The following is a 19,454-nucleotide window of genomic DNA, read 5'->3' on the forward strand; positions in this document are numbered from 1 at the left end:
TTTTATGCTTGCATACGCAATTGATCAGTAGCCAGAGATTTAAAGGTTTCTTTTGTCCTCTGATATATTATTTGAATCTTTTTTTTTTACTGCCCAGAGAGGTAATGATTTTCTTTGTTTATATGGATGCAAGCTACTACTGAAAGTACAGCCCGCACGATGAGTAATTTACCTATTGCAGTCTGTTAGTAATACTTGGCTTTAATGTGTTTTTTAAAAGAACTGTCAGCTTGTTTTAAGGGTCAAAACTACATTTCAGAAATATGTAACATTTGATCATCACGTCAGTGTTTGATATGATGGGAAAAAAAATCAACCTGGTTCTTGACATTCTGATAATTCATGGAAATGACTGTTATTTCAGAGGTACACTTCAATTTTTGCCAGACAACCAGCATGGGAGAAAGTGAAAGAGGCCTCTGAACTGCTGTTACAGCAATACAGTGTTCCACTCTGCCTTTTGCACCTTTCTGACAGCAGGTCTCTAGCTAATCACGAATGACTGACTTATGTTTAACTGAACTTCTCAGTCCCTGCCCTTAAAATCCCACAGTTGGCCCTGATCCCAAACTCAGGTCTCGCCTATTCAATATTCCTCCTAATAGGCGCACTGTATGATGGTATTTAACCTGAGTTACACCCCCTACCATAGAGTACAAATTAACCCTTACCCAGTATTGCTAAGAGTAATGGCTGTCACCATGGCAACAAACTGGCTTAGACTTCTCACAGAGTCTAAATCTGAGAGGAAAAATGTACTTTAATAAATACAGCTACATGAATGGGTTTAAGTACAACACAGAGAACACATTAGTGCATTGTGGACAAAGAGGAAATGGAACACTCAATGCAAGGATCAGCCAATTATCTGAGCTAATATTCAGCTTTTCGTTCCTCCTCTCTCCCAGACTGTCTATATAGTTATTATTTTTTACCATTTTATTTTATTATCTTGATCTAAAAATGTGTTACTTTGGCTCTCATGTAACTTTGATGTATCTGTAGTGACCGCTTTGTGGTCTCAATGCCCTGCCCACAGCTCCCGTTTGGTTAAATGTAACACTTACAGCTACTGTGCAACAAGGCAGGTGCAATGCACCTGGATTCTCATGAGACCATGATCACAATCACAAAAGAATCCATCTTGACTAGCTTTAGCTTTGTGGCTATAGCTGAAGTTGTTTTCCACCAAGTCTTTACCGTTCAAACTGTTGCCCTTTCTCTCTTTGTATAATCTGTGAACCTCCGTACTGATATGATTAAAATGGCGATAAAAACTGATACAATTGTACACTTGTGCCTGTAACCCAGCCATGGTGGCAGCAACAGAATGCTTTAGGTTACAAAAATCGAGAGGTGCACAACCAGCCAAAGTGACACCAAAATGGCCGCAAGCGTCGGCGGATGTGACGTCAAGGGAGCAAGCGGTGAGCATAAAAGTGCCATTAGGCATAACATAAGAGACTTGTTTTTATTGATAGCCTGCGAGGTTTTCTTTGGTATTCTTTACAAAGATGGCAAAATGAAAGTCTAACCACCTAGCCAATAAATGCACATGTATCCTCAGTGCAATTGGTAGCTCTTATTCTGCTCTCTAGCATTGGTGAGCTCAGCATAGCAGCACCCTTTAGCTTACACCGGATTGCCAAGACAGGACCTTCACTATTAGCTGTAGCAGCTTCCTTGGGAAGAAGCTACAATACAAGGTCCTCCACAATAGTAGCTTGGTCATTGAGCCAGTGGAAATTGGTTAACAGAAACTAAACACCAACATGAGAGCGAGAGGTTTGTCTACAAGTAAGTAAGTAAGTAAGACAGCCGATGGCTCTGGAGGGTGGAAAAAAACACCTAAATAAACTGGCGAATAAATGTAAAATACGTTACTGACCCAACTGGGTAAAATCTCTACGTGGGAGCTTTTGAAACTCCTCCCTGCGGCTGGTTTTTCTTCTTTGCCAAGCACTGTGCCCTACAGTATGTTGCCCTGATGGTTTGAAGTTAGCTTTTGGATTGATGTTGATAAACAGATGGGTTCATCAAGTATTTTTTAGAGGAAAAAACCAAAAACAAACACTTGCTAGATTGCTCTGTTTAAGGTCTGAAATTAACACCAAGAACCAAATGTAGGTAGATTTACCAAAAACGGTAAAATAATACCTCCAGTCACATAATTAAAAAAACTAAAACAAAAAGAACATGCTAAATGTGTCAAACCTTGCTATGTTATGGGGCCCAATGCCCTATAACATTTTTTTTTTACACACACACACACACACACACACACACACACACACACACACACACACACACACACACTTTCCACACCTGTATTCTGCAAAGGTCCGCTCCTACTGCATTTCTGATTCTGACATTTATGTCTAACCCTAACCATCAAACTATAATTATCTCTGGGGCATAAGTGGAGCCCTGTTAAATACCGCATATTGCTACAAAGACTGTACTCCCATGATCTATTAATTACAACAAGAATGTCCAGTTTTCCAGTTACATTAAACATGTGTCATTAATAGCTTTAGTGGTACAATACACTGAAAATAACAAAAAATACAACCTATTTGTATTACAATAGCATAAATAAGAGGATTTAACAGTTACGCATTGTTGTTATTACTCTAAACTGTTTTAGCCACTGTCTTTATTCTGCAAATGCATATCCATTTCAAATGTTGTTTGTCTTCAGCTTTGAATCCATCTGCATTTGTTTTTTTGTTTTTTCCTCCTTCACTCAGGATTATGCCGCTGCTGGCAAACAAAAAACCTTGAGTAATGCATTACCTTCACTTTCACCTGCTTAACGGCTTTTTGCTGTGTTGCGAGTATCTACCTGAACAAGGTTCAGAACACAGAAAGCAAACAATAGAAGAAATACAGAAGCAATGTAACGAGAGAAAACAAACCAGTAGACACAGCTCCTTTTGTGACCTTAAATTCTTGCGGTGCACCTCTAGTTGGCCTTTTCTGTATTCTCATCGTAAAATGTATTTTCTGTTCTTAAATTCACTGCAGCAATTGAGCCCTTCCAAAATTAACCAGCAAAATAGCATTATAGTCTGCTAACAGTACCAGCATTTAGAAAATGTTGAGTTCTCTTTCATAGCATTCGTTTCGTGTCTCACTATGGGAACGCCTCCTGCGTGACCTCATCAGAAGCTCAAATACCATTACGCCAGCCCTTACAGGCTGGCTAGGTGACGCCCATGTCAGGAGGGGCCAGTGCCTCCCTATATAATAGGCTGACATAGCGTCAGATGTCATTCAAAAACCTCTTCTCGCTTCTCACAGAAGCCTGTAGACAACTGTGCTATTGGGTGCTAAAGCTAAACTGTCCACAGATTCGAGTGAACAACTCGGTCGCCGGGCGCTTTGTTCCCAGCTTTCAGTTGTCCACTAGCATACAAGCAGTAGCAATACTGTTCTGTGGCTAGTGCGGGTGCCAAGTAGCAATACTTTCACCCAGGGAAGTAGCAATACTTTCCGAAAGCGAAGTAGCAACACTTTGCTAATAAAGGTACCCCTAGCTTCACCATCAGGTAGCAATACCCTTCGACGCTAGCGGTTTTACACATTAGGTAGCAATACCTGTAGAAAAGTAGCAACACTTTTCACCCCACGCTAGCGAGGAATAGCAATATTCTCCGCACTCAGTGTCAGTCTCGCTAACGTGCGCAACCCTCTAGCTAACCATGGCTACGACGGCCAACGAAGTTGCAAAACTTTGTCCTTGCGGCAAGAAGATTTCTGCCTGGGATACACACCCCGTGTGTGCGGCATGCCTGGGCTTATCTCACGCTCAGGCTGCCCTGACACCTGCACACGACTGTATCCACTGCGCGGCTGTCCCACGCAAACTACTCCGCCGCAGGCTAGCTCGCCGGGCTAACCTGTCGGGCGGCGACCCTTTGCTGTGTGAGGCTGCTGCGGCGCAAGGAGAAACTGAGATGCCCGATGATTTGGCCGCAACGCCAGGGCCGAGCTGGGCAGAGGCAGACCCTCAGCCCATCGCGACCGCTTTCCCGTCGCTGGAGGCACACGGAGATCGTGTGTTTTTCCGCGATGCTGAAGTCACCTGGGGAGGAGATGCTAACGAGGAGGACGATTCCACCTCCTTGGCTAGCATCAGCTGGGCTGCAAAGCCCTCGGCTACCGGCGAGGTTGAAAAACCGACACCACCGTCTCCCCTGGATCTCGACATGCAGGACATGTGCAAGCGCGCAGCCGCTAGGCTCAACATCCCGTGGCCCGCCATACAAACAGAGGTTGTAAAGTCTCGTTTTGACGGTAAGAAATTGCCGAAGGCGAAAAAGACGGGGAAGCATGTGTTGCCTGTTTTTCCTGAGCTACTCGATGAGATAGCGGTGACGTGGAAAGCAAAACCTTACAGCGAGAAACACCCCATCAAGGGGAGCTCCCTGCTGGATTGTGAGGGGATGGAGTCTATCGGCCTCCGCCGGATGCCACAAGTGGAGCCGTCTTCACCCGAAGACGTCTCTGTCCTCATCGGCCCCATCTCTCCCCTCCAAAACAGACCGCTTCCTGTCTAGCCTTACAGATAAGTGCTACAAGGCAGCGGCTCTGTCAGTAAGAGCCCAAAACGCCTCTTCTATGCTAATGGCTTACCAAGCTGAGCTAGAAGAGGACATGACAGCTAACACAGATACCACAGTGTGGGATGAAATCTGCGTTATAACTGACCACGTCCTCCGCCTCCACAAGGTAGCCATACAGGCTACTGGGAGAGCCATGGGCCTCATGGTTCTTCAGGAGCGAGCACGCTGGCTCGGGCTCACCAACCTGACGACTAAGGAAAAAGAGGGACTCCTCGACACCCCTGTCGTCCCTCACGGTCTCTTCGGTGCGGCTGTTACATCCATGCAGAAGAGATGTGAGGAGAAAAAGAGAGATGATGAGGCTCTGAAACTCTGCCTGCCGAGGAGGGCCCAGCACGCCACCCCAGCAGCGCCGCGCCAGTCATTCACGCAGGCAGCGTCTCGCCCGGTCCCCGCTTTCAGGATTCCCAAAGTGCCTAAGACGCAGGCAGCCCCCCAGGCTGCCGGGGCCACTAAGAATCCATGGACTCGGAAGCAGTCTCCCCAGGCCAGACCTCAAGCGGCCCCTCCTCCTCCCCCCGCTGCCGCGATCGTGAGGAGGAAGAAGCGGCCGGCCTGACAGCCTCTCCTCTAGGCGGGAGCGAACCCAGTTTCCCCCCTTCATGGGCCGCCCTGCCGCCTCCCAGCTCCGTTCCAGAGCAAGTTCAACGGGACATGTTCCACACGAGCACTTCTCTCATGCATTCTGTATTAAAAAAGCCCCGACACGCGCATCCAGGCAATTTGCCGAGGGCGCTGTCGAGTGTTGCAAAACACATGAGAAAATCAAACATGCTGAAAAACGGAGCACCGTCTGCCATAACGCAGCCCGTGGAGACTCGCGTTTCCACGGCTGTGATGATGCAGATGAGCCCGTCACCTCGCTCGCCTGTGACAGAGGTGACGGGACGCCGAAATGGCGTGTGTTTCGCGCTGCGACCACAAGGGGGCGCCAAAACGCCATATTCGGTGGAGTGGCCAGTGAGCGCTCTGTCTCTCCACATGAAGAGCTGGGCCACCTGCACTCAGTCAGCATGGGTGCTGAGGACATTGAAAAAGGGCTACAGGCTGCAATTCAGTGTCGCTCCACCACAATTCAAAGAAATTGTTTACTCTCGTGCTCCGGGCGAGTCTGCCAGTTTTCTCCTGGAGGAAATTTCCACCTTGAGAGACAAAGGAGCTATAAGAGTTGTCCCTCCCGAGGAAATGCACAGCGGATTTTATTCAAGGTATTTCCTTGTGCCAAAGAAAAGGGGGAGGGGGATGAGAGCCATTCTGGATCTCCGTGCCCTGAACCGGCATTTGAGGACATACAAGTTCAGGATGTTGACGCACGCCTCGCTGCTACGGTTTGTACGAGCGGGCGACTGGTTCACATCAATCGACCTGAGGGATGCTTATTTCCACATCCCCATATATCCCCCACACCGAAAGTATCTGAGATTTGCTTTCCAGGGGATGGCATACGAGTTTGTAGTCCTGCCTTTTGGTCTCTCACTGAGCCCAAGGGTGTTTGTGAAATGCACCGAGGCAGCAGTGGCCCCGCTCAGGAAAAAGGGCATTCGGGTGGCCACGTACATCGACGATTGGCTGGTGGCAGCCCCAACCCGCCAGGGAGCGACTTGTCACACAAATGCTCTCATACACCATCTGGAGAGTTTGGGTTTCCAGATAAACGTGGAAAAGAGCACATTGATGCCAACTCAATGCATTACTTTCATAGGGCTCAGCCTAGACTCCCTTCAGGTGAGGGCTTTTCTGTCCCCGGAGAGAACGGCGGCCATACAGTCATCCCTTGCACTGTTTCGCAGAGGCAGCACAGTGACCCTCAAACAGTGCCAGAGGCTGCTCGGTCTGATGGCTTCTTCTCTAGTGGCGATAACACTGGGACGCCTGCACATGAGAGGCTTTCAGCGCTGGGTGGGCTCGCGGGAACTGGACCCTCACCGAGACGGCCACCGTCGCGTGAGAGTCTCTGCAGACTGTTCACTCGCTCTCCGCGAGTGGAAGAGGCCAGGTTTCTTGTCTCAGGGCGTTGCCATGGGGGCAGTTTCAGCCAGGAAGGTGATTTCCACAGATGCCTCTCTTTCCGGCTGGGGGGCCACCCACGAGGGCAGAACAGTGAATGGGGAATGGGGCCCTCACATGCGCTCCGCCTACATAAACTGTCTGGAACTGCTGGCGGTTCACCTGTCGCTAAAACACTTTCTCCCTTGGCTGAGAGGTCATCATGTTTTAGTGAGGTCGGACAATTCCACCGTTGTGGCCTACATCAACAGACAGGTCGGTCTGGGGTCCCCCAAGTTACACACGCTGGCACACAGACTGATAGTCTGGAGCAGTGCCCACCTGCTGTCACTGAGAGCAACTCACGTGCCGGGGATCTTGAACTTTGGAGCAGATCTTCTCTCCAGGGGCAACCCGCTGTATGGGGACTGGAAGCTTCACCCGGAGGTGGTGAAGCAGATCTGGCTGCGATTCGGTCAGGCGACCGTGGACGTTTATGCATCCAGGGAGAATGCTCAGTGTCCCCTGTTTTACTCGCTGCACGATCAGAGAGCTCCACTCGGGGTGGATGCTCTAGCTCACGAGTGGCCGAGAACCCTCCTCTATGCTTTTCCCCCAGTGGCCCTCATTTCTCCAACTCTGGCCAGAGTGAGGGAGAGAAGTCACTATATGATCCTGATAGCCCCGCACTGGCCAGGGAAACACTGGCTGGCGGAGATTTTTCAGCAGCTGTGCGGCCCTCCTTGGCCGTTACCACTACGCAGAGACCTCCTGTCTCAGGCACAGGGGGAGATATTCCACCCCCACCCAGAGAGGCTAGCTCTATGGGCTTGGGCCATGAGTGGTTTAACCTGAACACGGTGGGGCTCCCTCATAGTGTTATCGACACTATTCAGTGTTCTAGAGCATCGTCTACTCAGACGCTATATGAGCACAAGTGGCGTGTGTTTGAAAGCTGGTGCTTAGAATCACAGGCCATCTCTTTTCAGTGCTCGGTGGCTGTGATTCTGTCATTTCTTCAGGCCCTGATTGATAAGGGTAAAGCCTTCTCCACCATCAAGGTGTATTTGGCAGCAATTTCAGCCTGCCATATTGGTTTTGAGGGAAAGACTGTTGGCCAGCATCCCTTAATATGCCGTTTCATGAAGGGTGCACGCCGTAAATTGCCTACGTCTAGGCCGTTGGCTCCATCGTGGGACCTTCCCACAGTATTGGCTGCGCTCTCCTGTTGCCCATTTGAACCCCTGGAACAGGTTGAGTTGAAATTTCTGTCCTTGAAGACGGCTCTTTTAATTGCTTTAGCTTCTGCTAAACGTGTGGGAGAGATCCACGCTCTCTCAGTGCATCAGTCATGCATTCAGTTCTCCTCGGATAATACGAGGGTCTGTATGCGGCTCAACCCTGCCTTTGTCCCGAAGGTTGTCGGCGCATGTTCCCCTATAGAACTGCCGGCCTTTTGCCCACCGCCTTTCTCCTCAGAGGAGCAACAGCGGCTGCATACCTTGTGTCCAGTCCGTGCCCTGCGCATTTACATGGACCGAACCCAGAGTGTCAGACAAAGTGACCAGCTGTTCGTGTCCTGGGCTAAACCACATATGGGAAAGCCTGTGTCTAAACAGCGCCTCTCCCATTGGATAGTGGGAGCAATTGCCTTGGCCTATACTAGCGGGGGCCTTCAGCCCCCTGCTGGCTTACGTGCGCATTCCACTAGAGGTCTGGCAACCTCATGGGCTCTCTTTGGGGGAGTTTCTATTCAGGAGGTGTGTGCAGCCGCATGCTGGACCTCGCCTCATACATTTGCTAGGTTTTACAGGTTAGATGTGACAGCACCTAACCTAGCACATTCAGTCCTCAGTGCAGGTTCTTCCCGGGTGGGGGCCTCTCCCCTGTGAAGTGCTGTTGGGGACAGTTGTCTTCTTAACAGGCATGTCTGGCAATCCGGGAGTCAGTATTTCTCCCATAGTGAGACACGAAACGAATGCTATGAAAGAGAACTTAAGGTTATGTATATAACCCCGGTTCTCTGAGTAGCATGAGTGAGTGTCTCACCAGACCGCCCTCCTTGCTATGGAAGCGAGGAAGAGGTGGGCTTGTTTTGAATGACATCTGACGCTATGTCAGCCTATTATATAGGGAGGCACTGGCCCCTCCTGACATGGGCATCACCTAGCCAGCCTGTAAGGGCTGGCGTAATGGTATTTGAGCTTCTGATGAGGTCACGCAGGAGGCGTTCCCATAGTGAGACACTCACTCATGCTACTCAGAGAACCGGGGTTATATACATAACCTTAAGTTATTTGTATTACATTTTAAGTTTTACAAAATGTTGTGTGCCACATTGTTTATCCTGTGTGTTATTAATTGACATGTTCAGCTAAGATAATATGGGTCCCTGTACTACACAGCGCTTCTCGCAGTATCAAAAAAACATCATTGGGGATACAGTGCTGAGAGCTACAGTACTGTGCAAAAGTCTTCAGCCACTCCCGTTTCTTTACATTTAACAAGGAAAATGGCCATAACAGAGTCTGCATGTTTTTTAGATGACTATGGACACTTACTGGTAAAACAGTGAGTGTCCATAGCCATCTAAAAAATGACTCTCCTGACCTCCTCCAATCATACTGACAATGATCTGAACCAAAAATTAAAAAATTTGGTTTTAATCACCCCATCAGACCTATTGTAGCTTTACAGACTACACTTACAGACTGTTACAGGACTTTCAGTTCAGTCAGTTCTTATGTAACATGGACTATCTCCACCTCTTCTCCCAGTTTCCCTTCCTTATGAATGGTTTGACAGCCATCCTTCGACTGAGATCATTTCTGATGAGACTTGAGTGAACAACATATCGATCAACTGAAGGACGAGATGCATCTCTTCAGGTACTGTGCCAGGTGTTTGCTGATTCTCCCCCCCCCCCTCCAATGTCTTAAGGATATGGCTTTCACATACTGTTCATGTACTGTAGAAACTTCCTTACCCTTGTCACTTTTCTTTTGTTCGCCACAAACCAGTTTCCTGAAATGTGTTTTTAAGGGCACACTGCATACAATGTGAGATATGCCAGGATTTTAGCTAAAAGCTCTTTATGAATAATTTTGTTGGTGCATAAATATGCCTGAAAAACTGTCATCTTTGACAAATACAATTTAACACTCAAGATACAATTTAAATTTATTCTTAGCTAAATTATCTGCTGTGGGCAAACAACACTGGTTCATCCCGTGAACCAGTCCCTTTTTAAAAAACCTGAATGATTCATAGGTCAGTGTTAAGTGGCTTAATAAACAAAAACATATGGAAATGGTCAGGTACAAGCACTAGACTGAAAATAAGTGAAAAAACAGCGAATGTCCAAAGAAAACTTTAAAAGAAGATCACAAAGGCTGATGAAAAATTGTTCATGATCACTTAAAAAAAAACAAAAAACAATAAAGTCTGGCAAAATATAAAGAAATGAAGAGGCTGCTTGAGATTTTTGAACTGCACATCATGAATTTCGGCTTGACACCAGAATAGCGGCATGTTAAAAAATAATTACATAAATAAATAAAAATAAAATCCTTTTTAGCACTATACCATACCCTTGATTACGCAACTCCAATCTGTAAAAGCACAAAATTATCTTGTTTGTACAGAGTAATATTTCACTTTCACCCTAAAAACGTCATTAGCTTAGTCATTGGTATGCGACTACCCCTCTCACTTTAAGATTACAGTAATTGTTGTTGTTGGCTTCAGTACACATTAGTGACATTCAGGAACACTCAGGGAGTGCGCGTCACTTTGGCAAACAGAGGGCTAACAGAGGGCAGCTGCTGCCCTGCCGTCTCTGGTGAGCCATGGTATTTACCACTCTGATGCTCCAGCCGGGACTGCCAGAGGACTGCCTGGTCTTTAGGACGTCCCAACCCTCTGGCTGGTCTGGTGACCAGGACAAGGGTGAGCTCACACTGCTATGGGGACTCCATGCACCCTAAGGTAAGGAGGGGTGGGTGAGAAAGTGAGAGAGGGAGAGAGGGAGGGAGGAGGGCGACAAAAATAAAAGAAAAAAAATGCAGCAACTTAAAAACCAAGCCAGCAAAGAAACAAAACATACAAAGAAAGATGTTAGAGAAATGTAGTGAGCTCCTACTGTAGCCATTTGGGAATCACTCAATACACACCCAAACTGTGCAGAGGTACAAGAGAGCATCTGATATGCCAGACTAGAAAGAGGATGAGTTATTAGGTTGCATTCTCTGTTAAAGCGAACCCTTTCATGCACATGAACTTAAGAAGTATCTTTGGAGAGCATCACTGTGTTAGTTGCTTTTCAAGCAGCAGAATTTGCCAGGAGTATCAAGGCACCATAAAGCAGGAAAGGAGGCCCTGTTACCTCTTGCCATGACAACCGAGTATGTTTGGCATGTTGACAAAACAGGGGCACTGCGTCAGTAACTCAGTAGACGAGTGTATCAGATAAAAACATGCTAAATAGAAAAGCAGCATTCAAGTTTTTTGGGAAGAGATTTCTCCTGGCCTTGTGTAACAAATTAGTTGGATTCATATGTTGATTTTAGAAATGGGATATATGTAGAAAGAAACGGTGCCAACTGAGTTAGTCTGTCCTCACTGGCATCATTCACAGTGTATTACAGTCATGAGTGTAATTTATTTTGCTGACAGTCAGCTTTCAGTTTACATTATAAACTCTAAACACTAATATTATAAGATTAAATTTTTTTTTTTTATATAGCCACAAGTCACTCACTGTCACTGATGGTGTAATAATGATATAAATAGGATGTGATAATGGCAATGATCACTGCAATATGTGATTTGATGAATGCTCATCCTCAACAGGACTGATGTTTGTAACATGGACATTGGATGAACAGGGAGACTGATTGCTATGCCAAAGGTGGAAGATAGCGAGGGCCATCAGGAAAATGTGATTTAGCGCTAAAATTGCATCTCCTACAGAAAATAAAACACACTCAACTCAGATTTACATAAACACTGTGACTAATCTTGTGGTGCACATTCATGTAAAGAGAGTGCAAAGAGTGGATAGAGCACCATTCACTGTGTTGTCCTAAAATTTCATTGAAAAACATATACTCAACCCCACAAGTTTCTTCAACTCTTTCAACCCAACATAATCTAATTTCATAAACCCACAGGACACCAACCCACATAGATTTAGGAGTGCACAAGATAGAAGCACCAGTTGTTCACCTACACTGATCTGGTTTATTAGTGGGACAGGGAACATCACAGAATCAGACAGACGGGGACAGAAAAATCAACAGTCGCTGTGACATGATGTTCAGGTTCCTACCTGTTTCACTCGTGGTCTCCCAGGAGAAAACTTCCTCTTGGTGATGGCTGGCTTTCCCATCCCAATTTTGGGGGTGAATGCTATGAGAGTGGTGGTGGGCATTACACTGCTGTGGTCACTCATTGATGTTAGAATCTGGGTCTGAGTTAGTTCTCTGGGAGATGTCCCTCGAGCCAGAGGGGAGGAGTTGGAAGGTGAAGAAACCATTTCAGCTAGCCTTTCCACAGTTGTTTTAAGGGGTTTCTCCTCTAAAGACAAACTGGGAAATGGCATACTTGGCTTTTCCGGTGTAGTGTCCATCTCTTCTGATGTAGAAGTGGAGGGCTTAACAGTCTCTGCCAGGTTTCTGTGAAAAATACCCTCTCTCCTATCACTGTTGAGTTCTTTTGGATTAGTTTCCAGGAAAGAACCCCTGACTACATCCATATTTGAAGGCTGGGGTAGTGCGACTACCATCGGTTGGTCCGTGAAGGGTACTGATGCAGTACCTGGTTCTTTGGTGGTTGAGATGATGGCCTTAAAATCCTTTGTGCTGGGGTTGACCATGCCCTTTTCAGGGCAGGCCTCAGTATTTGCTGGTTTGATTTGTATTGTGGTGTCCTGTGTCTGTAGTCCCTCCGTAGAGTGTTGCGCTGGAATAGACTCCTGGCTCAGAGTCACTGAAGACGCATGACTCTCTGTAGATGCAAGCTGGGCTCTTACTGCTGGTTTTGTTTCTGAAGAAGGAATTAGGTTATTAATGACAAAGATTTAGATTTGGTAGAAAATGTACATCTTAAAAAAAATTGACACATTATTTTATCTTTGATAATAAACCATAAGCATTGTAGTTAACCAAAACTTTATAAAAACTATTAGATACAAATCAATATGAGTAAAGTGGTAAATAAATAAGTGGCCTGTACAAACCTGATTTAATTTCTGCTGGAATTTTGACAGAAGGTTCAGTAACCTGCCTCTCTACTATGTCTGCTCCCACAGAGATGTCTAAAAGACAGATTCAATATTAACAAGATTAGGTATAAAATATACATCACTTCATTAAAAGCAAGAATAAGACTCTAACTTTGTTCACAATATCTTCAAAGTGGTTAAAGAATAAAGAAAGCAGCCCATAAGCACAGATGGATTTGGAAACCCAGCAAGAAGACAGTTCTCTAAAAATTATGTTTCCATTAATTCTAAAAACACTCATCTCAAATCAGCTGGTAAAAACAAGCAGAACTAAACAATGATGTAGTTTCCTGAGACAATGACACCAATATCACTTTCTTTCACTCGTGAAAGCACCGTGAGAAGTGTGTGAGAAGAGCTGATTTTGGGTAACAAGTGGTCGCAGTGCAAAAAACCACATGAGGTAAGCTTGTATCACAGACTTCATTTTGGTATTAATATAGTCTCTCCTGTTTTCTCTCATCACTTTGGTTTTGTAATGTGTACCCCCCTTTCTATTTGGTTTTATAGCAGAGACAGCAATGCGTTTGACTAGTCTGGTATGAATAGAACTAGTCATTGCTGGCTATCAGGAATCCAAACATCGAGCCAGTATTCTGCCAGACACCCTCTGACAGTACAGATAGCCTAGTCTTAAGGAGGCGCCCACCATTGCAATCCACAAGTTCCCATGTCATACTGATCCTGACACACACATGCACCTGCTACGCATCTCTGCCAGGGAAGGGAGTAACCATGACAACCAACATCCCAGGGTCTGTGTGCTCTGGGCTCATGACTGTGCAGCTTGCAGGTGCTCATCCGGTGCTGATGCCAGAGAGTCAATTAGAGAGATGGGCCTCCAACCATCTCCAGCCATCAGCTATTGACCAAGCTGAACACGCATTCACATTCATATTAACACCTTACTTCCTATATCTCCTACAGTGAATAAGGTGATGGTTTAGATAAACATGCAGCTCTGATTAATGCAGTGAAGGCCTAAAGTCAGGCCTCGCCTGCATTCACAGAATGGATCTAACAGCATCTGTCAGTTAAGTCACTGTAAGCCTGTTGTTAAACCCTGAGGGGTGGTGAATCCTGGCAGGTGATGAACAGCTCCAGTTAATGACTTTAATTGCATTACACGAGTGGGCAGCTGGCAGCATAGTCATCATCACATGTTTTTTAAAAAAAGGAAAAAGTGGGGAAAAAAAGAGCATAAATTAAGTACAGATTAGTTCTTTTTTTAAAGTGTCCTATTAATACCTAGTGAAAAATTATAACTGTTCAGTTCAGAGCCTTTAACCCCAAACACTATATTTTAAGTAAAAGGGGTATGACATGTTAAGAGAAGGGTAGGAATAATACTGTTTTGTGTTTACTGTTAACTTTAAAAAGTTAACAATTAAAAATGTATGCACAATATAACAAGTTCACTCCACATGTCTTTAAAAACCACAACCAGTAACTCACTGCCTCACCAGGTAAATCCAGTAATGAATAGGGATGGGTATCGAAAACCGGTTCTTGTTGAGAACCGGTTCCCACTGTTTCAATTCCTTGGAATCGTTTGCCACTTTTAAAAACGATTCCCTTATCGATTCCAGTCGCCCCGAATGACGTCATCACGTTGAGTAGCGTCTTTTACCCAGTAGGAAACACGGCGCCTGAGCGGCGCAAACGCTCAAAAGTTTGGTTACACTTTATGAGAAAGGATGACAACAGGGCAACGTGCAATACTTGCAAAGTAGAGATTTCATCAAAGGGAGGAAACACTACGAATATGCAAAAGCATTTGCTCAAAAAACACGCGATTGCTTTCAACGAATGTCGTGTTTTTGATCCGCTCCGGACTAGCGAAGCTCAACCCAGCAGCAGCGGTAGCGTTTCCACGTCCTCTCCCGTTAATACTGCAGGTAACTAATCAATTAGCATTGCATATTATGTTAGCGCGATTTACCTTATTACAAAACCTGCTATTACTGTGCGTTGCATTTAGATAACCATGATGAGAGAGACAGAGTCTGGCTGGCTCAGATGCTGGCAGTTCTCGCTGCAGTCTACCGGTAGCGTCTCCTTTCAGGCCAGGATAGACGAATGTCACCCAGCAGTGTCTAAGTTTGTGGTCAAAGGCTTGCACCCATTTGCCACAGCAGATGCCCCCGATTTCACTTTGGTAAGTGAATGTGTTTAATTGTAGGCAGGACATTACTGGATATTCTTGTGTAATTGCTACAGAATAATTTATGTTAAACTTTGTTATTGCTACAGGAGAATATTAATTTTATTATTTTACATATACATTTTTTTTCCTGGGGACCCTGTGACACCCCATTGAAGAGCCGTAGGCTGTGGATCTCTTAAGATCTCACTGTTGGGTTTGTAAGGCCATGTTACTCCTAAATTTCTATCTTGTTCAAAGAGAAGATATAAAACAAAGTTCTAAGCTAATCGACTTTAGTGTTCTCCTTTTTAAAAAAAAAGAATCGATAAGAGAATCGATAAGAGAATCGATAAGGAATCGAATCGTTAAACAGAATCGAAAATGGAATCGGAATCGTTAAAATCTTATCAATACCCATCCCTAGTAATGAAACAGTGAATAGCTACAGGAAAAGTAAAATGAGAGAACATTTATATGGTGAGCAGTGCGGCCAAGCTGTGTGAGTAATAATGAATGAATGAGCCAATATAGCTCAAAGGCAGGTTAGCAGTCAGGGGATCAGCGATATCACCATCATGCTACTGCAATCCATTCTCTCATCAGTGGAGTCTGCTGCTTAGACAAGAGTGGGCAGCAGAGCTGCCACTGGCAACCCCAGCTAACCATATATTTCACTGATATTGCACTCCAGTGCTGGCAAATCTCACAGGCACCAGAATTGAGATGCAGCTCTGAGCTTCATGCAAGCATTCCAACACTGTGCAACTTAAAGTGGCAATAAAGCTTGCACCATAATGCAATACAAACAATGGAACTACCAGGAAGAACAGTCAGATGCAGTTCAATTTTATTATTACATGAATGATGCTTCAGCTTCGGGATATCCGTAGAAAACTGGTGTGCACATCAAATCTTGAGTAGAAGTTTGAATTCAAGTTCAGTACTAAAACTCTTTGATGGTTATGCCTTGAAAACATCCATTCCACTTATCTAATCCTTGGTTGTGTAGGGGCTGGAACCAGTCCCAGTTGCCACAGGAAAGAGACAGAGTACACCCTGGACACATCACCAGTCATAGGGAGACAACCATTCACACACACATTCACACATATGGGGAATTTAGGATCACCATATAACTTAACCCCAATAACTGCATCTTCTGGACTGTGGGAGGAAGCCAGAGTAACCGTAGAGAACCCACGCAGACACGGAGAGAAAATCCAGACTCCAAAGACGGTGGACTTGAAACCAGGACCTGCTTGTTGTGAGGTAACAGTGCTAACCATGGCGCCAATGTGTTGACTTGAAAACAATATGTAATCAGTTGAAAATTTTCTTCTTACAGAGTTACAGTTACAACACAGAAAGTTCTTACGGAGGTACAGCTACAACACAAATGGTAAATGGAACAGTTCATATATAATGCTTTTCTACTCTGAGCACTCAAAGCGCTTTGCACAACTTGCCTCATTCACCCTTTCACACCCATACACACAAGCACTTCTTTCTATGTTCTAAGTGGTTTCTATGTAACATTCATATTTGGAACTTAAATCAACGGCCATATTTTGAATCCAGCATGGCTGAGACAGCTTGCTGTGCATCATTACATCATAACCTGCTTCTGAAAACCACAAGGTAAATGGGCTACGTTTTTTCCCCCCAGTGAAGAATCACTAGCAAATTTTGCCAAGTTGATAAGTTAGGCTGTTACCTGCAAAGTTTATTTAAAGCTCAAGCAAAATCTGTCAACTTGGTGCCCGTCTCAAGTAGAAATGTTTTATGTTAAATTTTGATGCATGCTAGCAATATTTGGAAAAAAAATAGGTGCTCCTTGAAGTAAAGCAGATGATCAGTTCTTCATTAATAGTGACAGACCTTACATATAATCTTCCCCAGAGACAGTATGGGGAAACAAAGTACTTTACATTTTCAAAACACAGAATTACAAAGGCTATAGAGTTGCTTTAATCTGTTGCTGGTAGGACACCATCTGTTTATTTGGGAGTCCTCATAAAGGCCTCCAAATAAAAGAGGGAGTGCTTCTCTTTAGTGTTTGCCCAAACAACTCTTCAGTACTTTAATCTGCAACAACTGTGACTTTCAAAACTTTATCAGTACTGATGTTACAGCACAAATTGATGTTTCATAGCCGAGACTTTCAACTGCTTCTGCGTGGATAGAGGCTGAGTCAATGAATCCTTAACTACAAAGACAAAAATGGTCTTTCATACTTAATCATATAACCTCAGTGTTTGCTATTTCATATAATCAAAAGAATAACTTTCCTTGTCCTTGCAATAACAAGATATGATTAACAAGGTGAGAAACAGCTTAGATTCTTATGAGGGATAAATTTGAGCACAGATGAAAATAAAAGATTTCAAGATATCAAAAGACAAGGTGAAAGGATCTTAGTGTAATCTGTGTATAATCTAATCTGGAACAAAGACCTACCAGGCTTCGTGTCTGATGTGGCCAGCTTCTCCTCCTGGACAGTAGCCTGTAGATGCTCTGGATCTGAGTGCAATGGAACAGCAAGTAATTCCGGTTTTGGGTCTTTGTGCATTTCAGGAGGCAGCTGATTGCCAAGTTCTAGGTCTGTGTGCTTTTGAGCCAGCTGTACGCCAGTCTCAGAGTTTGTGTGCATGGAGGCTGGCTGAGGGCTGAGCTCTGGGCCGGTGTCCATATCCTCTGGATGTAGCGCCTGCTCTGCAGCAGGAGACCTGCAGTTGGAACAAACATAGTCCTCTCTGGGGTGGATTTCTGCTTGGCCTGAGTTCTGACGCTCACACTCCAGGTGTAGCCATCTGAAAGGAGTGCAAAGGAATTTAAGAGAGTGTCTAATGGGGCAATCCTAAAATTTGAACTATCAGTATGCTATCCAAGTGTTTCACCATGTTACCATTAAACAGCAGTGTACACCATAGTAAATAAGGATTAAAAAGGAGCACTGCATGTGTGGTATTACAGTTAAACACAAGTCCCTTACCTTTTACAAGTGTGGCAGAATACTACGTCTTTATGGTGCTCAGGGTCCAAAATGCAGGCACACATAGGACAACACAGAGCAGGGTCCTGATTTTGGACACAGTTCTCACACAGCAGGCTGGTGTGGTGCCACTGGCCGCTGGTTCGCGTTCCACATTGGAGGCAAACTCTGCAGTTCTGAGGAGAAAATGAAGATGAATAAATAAGTGTAGTATGAATTCAGTGCTTCTGCTACACTGATTAGACATTTCAACCATGGAGTGGGAACCAAGCATGAAACAAACAAACAAATTTCCCACGTGTGGGACTAATAAAGGTTATCTTATCTTATCTTATGAAATCTGTACATACCCAGAGTTCAGTGTAAACATATAAAAATCTCAGTGTGAGTATATAAAGATTTGTACAATGTAAAATCTAAAGATAGACCAGGGGACTGTGAAAAAACATAAACAAAAATAGTGTTTGATGAAAATGATAAACTGGGCAATTTTCTGACGAGGAAAATACTTTGGACAACTTTTCAAAAGGCACTTTTATTAATAATCCACATTTGAATTATTTCATCAGTAAGCATTTATATTTTTTTATTATTATTTTTGATTAAGAGCACAAAACTTTAAAATCTTGGCACCAAAATATTCAGGTTACAGCCGCAAAACTGCAGGATACTGCCAAGTAGTGCTACAAATGGCCAAGAGCTGGAATCCAAGTTGGATTACAATAATCAAAACATGGAGGACATCTGAGCAGCGTTTCTGGCTGATTCTTTTTAAACAGACAATTATCAGATGTAATCAACCTTTTATATTTTCCAGCTTTCTTTTCCCCCTGCACACACATACACACACCCTTTCCTGCAGAGAAGACATTTTTGGCAACACAGTTTTGGTAAATGGTTTAATTTACTCAAGCATAGACATTTCTATTTATCATATGGCCCAAAATAACAGGAAAATGTGTATATTTCTTTAAACAGGATAACGCAAGCATTGCCTTTACTGTTCGCCAATCAACCAAGCTTGCACGCTGAGTAACCCCTGTAGCGCTTAGTTTGAATGAGGGGGAGAAATTACTTGAAACTTATGATTAAAGCTGCAGTCCTCGTCAAGAGTCAGTGGAATGGCTTGTTGAGCACAGCTTTGTGAGTGACAGAAACACAGTTTAACTTGAGCAAATAAATAGCAGCCAGTGTTTTTAAGGGAGTTTCCACACCAACAATATGAACCAGTAAGCAGAGTTGTCTTGGGATTAAAAAAAAGCTCACTTGGTTTCGATTCCCCTAGTACGTCACTTGAGTGTCACTGTTCATTTAAAACAGGAAATGAAGAAGGACTATTATTAATATTATTGTATTCCTAGATAATCATTACACCACTACTGACTTTATCCACTGACATGCAACACACCAGCACATTGA

General features: G+C 44.4%; 3 protein-coding genes across 10 annotated transcripts in view; 2 read left to right on the top strand and 1 right to left on the bottom strand.

The window, feature by feature from the left end:
- Nucleotides 1-19,454, bottom strand: part of kmt2cb (lysine (K)-specific methyltransferase 2Cb) — a 96,417-nt gene that overhangs the window by 36,731 nt on the left and 40,232 nt on the right. For 7 of the 8 annotated variants that reach the window (XM_085255608.1, XM_085255607.1, XM_085255604.1 and 4 more), the window contains 5 exons: nt 18,036-18,211; nt 17,501-17,853; nt 12,853-12,930; nt 11,944-12,659; nt 10,474-10,596 (listed from right to left, as the gene is read on the bottom strand). In XM_085255608.1, coding sequence (XP_085111734.1) covers nt 10,474-10,596; nt 11,944-12,659; nt 12,853-12,930; nt 17,501-17,853; nt 18,036-18,211 — 1,446 coding nt within the window. The remainder of the gene's footprint in view (nt 1-10,473; nt 10,597-11,943; nt 12,660-12,852; nt 12,931-17,500; nt 17,854-18,035; nt 18,212-19,454) is intronic. The other variant, XM_085255606.1, reaches the window with a different exon arrangement.
- Nucleotides 3,701-4,562, top strand: LOC146553592 (uncharacterized). Its single transcript, XM_085255022.1, has one exon. It carries the CDS (start codon nt 3,705-3,707, stop codon nt 4,560-4,562), a length of 858 nt encoding a protein of 285 aa, XP_085111148.1. The 5' UTR covers nt 3,701-3,704.
- On the top strand, nt 5,351-7,469 carry LOC146553593 (uncharacterized). The gene has a single exon (XM_085255609.1). The coding sequence runs from the start codon at nt 5,385-5,387 to the stop codon at nt 7,467-7,469; it is 2,085 nt and encodes a 694-aa protein (XP_085111735.1). The 5' UTR covers nt 5,351-5,384.

The sequence above is a fragment of the Mchenga conophoros genome, linkage group LG18, assembly GCF_057382185.1.
Source record: "Mchenga conophoros isolate Kocher_MC1m ecotype Shallow Benthic linkage group LG18, M_conophoros_male_GT1.1, whole genome shotgun sequence".
NCBI classification, from domain to species: Eukaryota; Metazoa; Chordata; class Actinopteri; order Cichliformes; family Cichlidae; genus Mchenga; species Mchenga conophoros.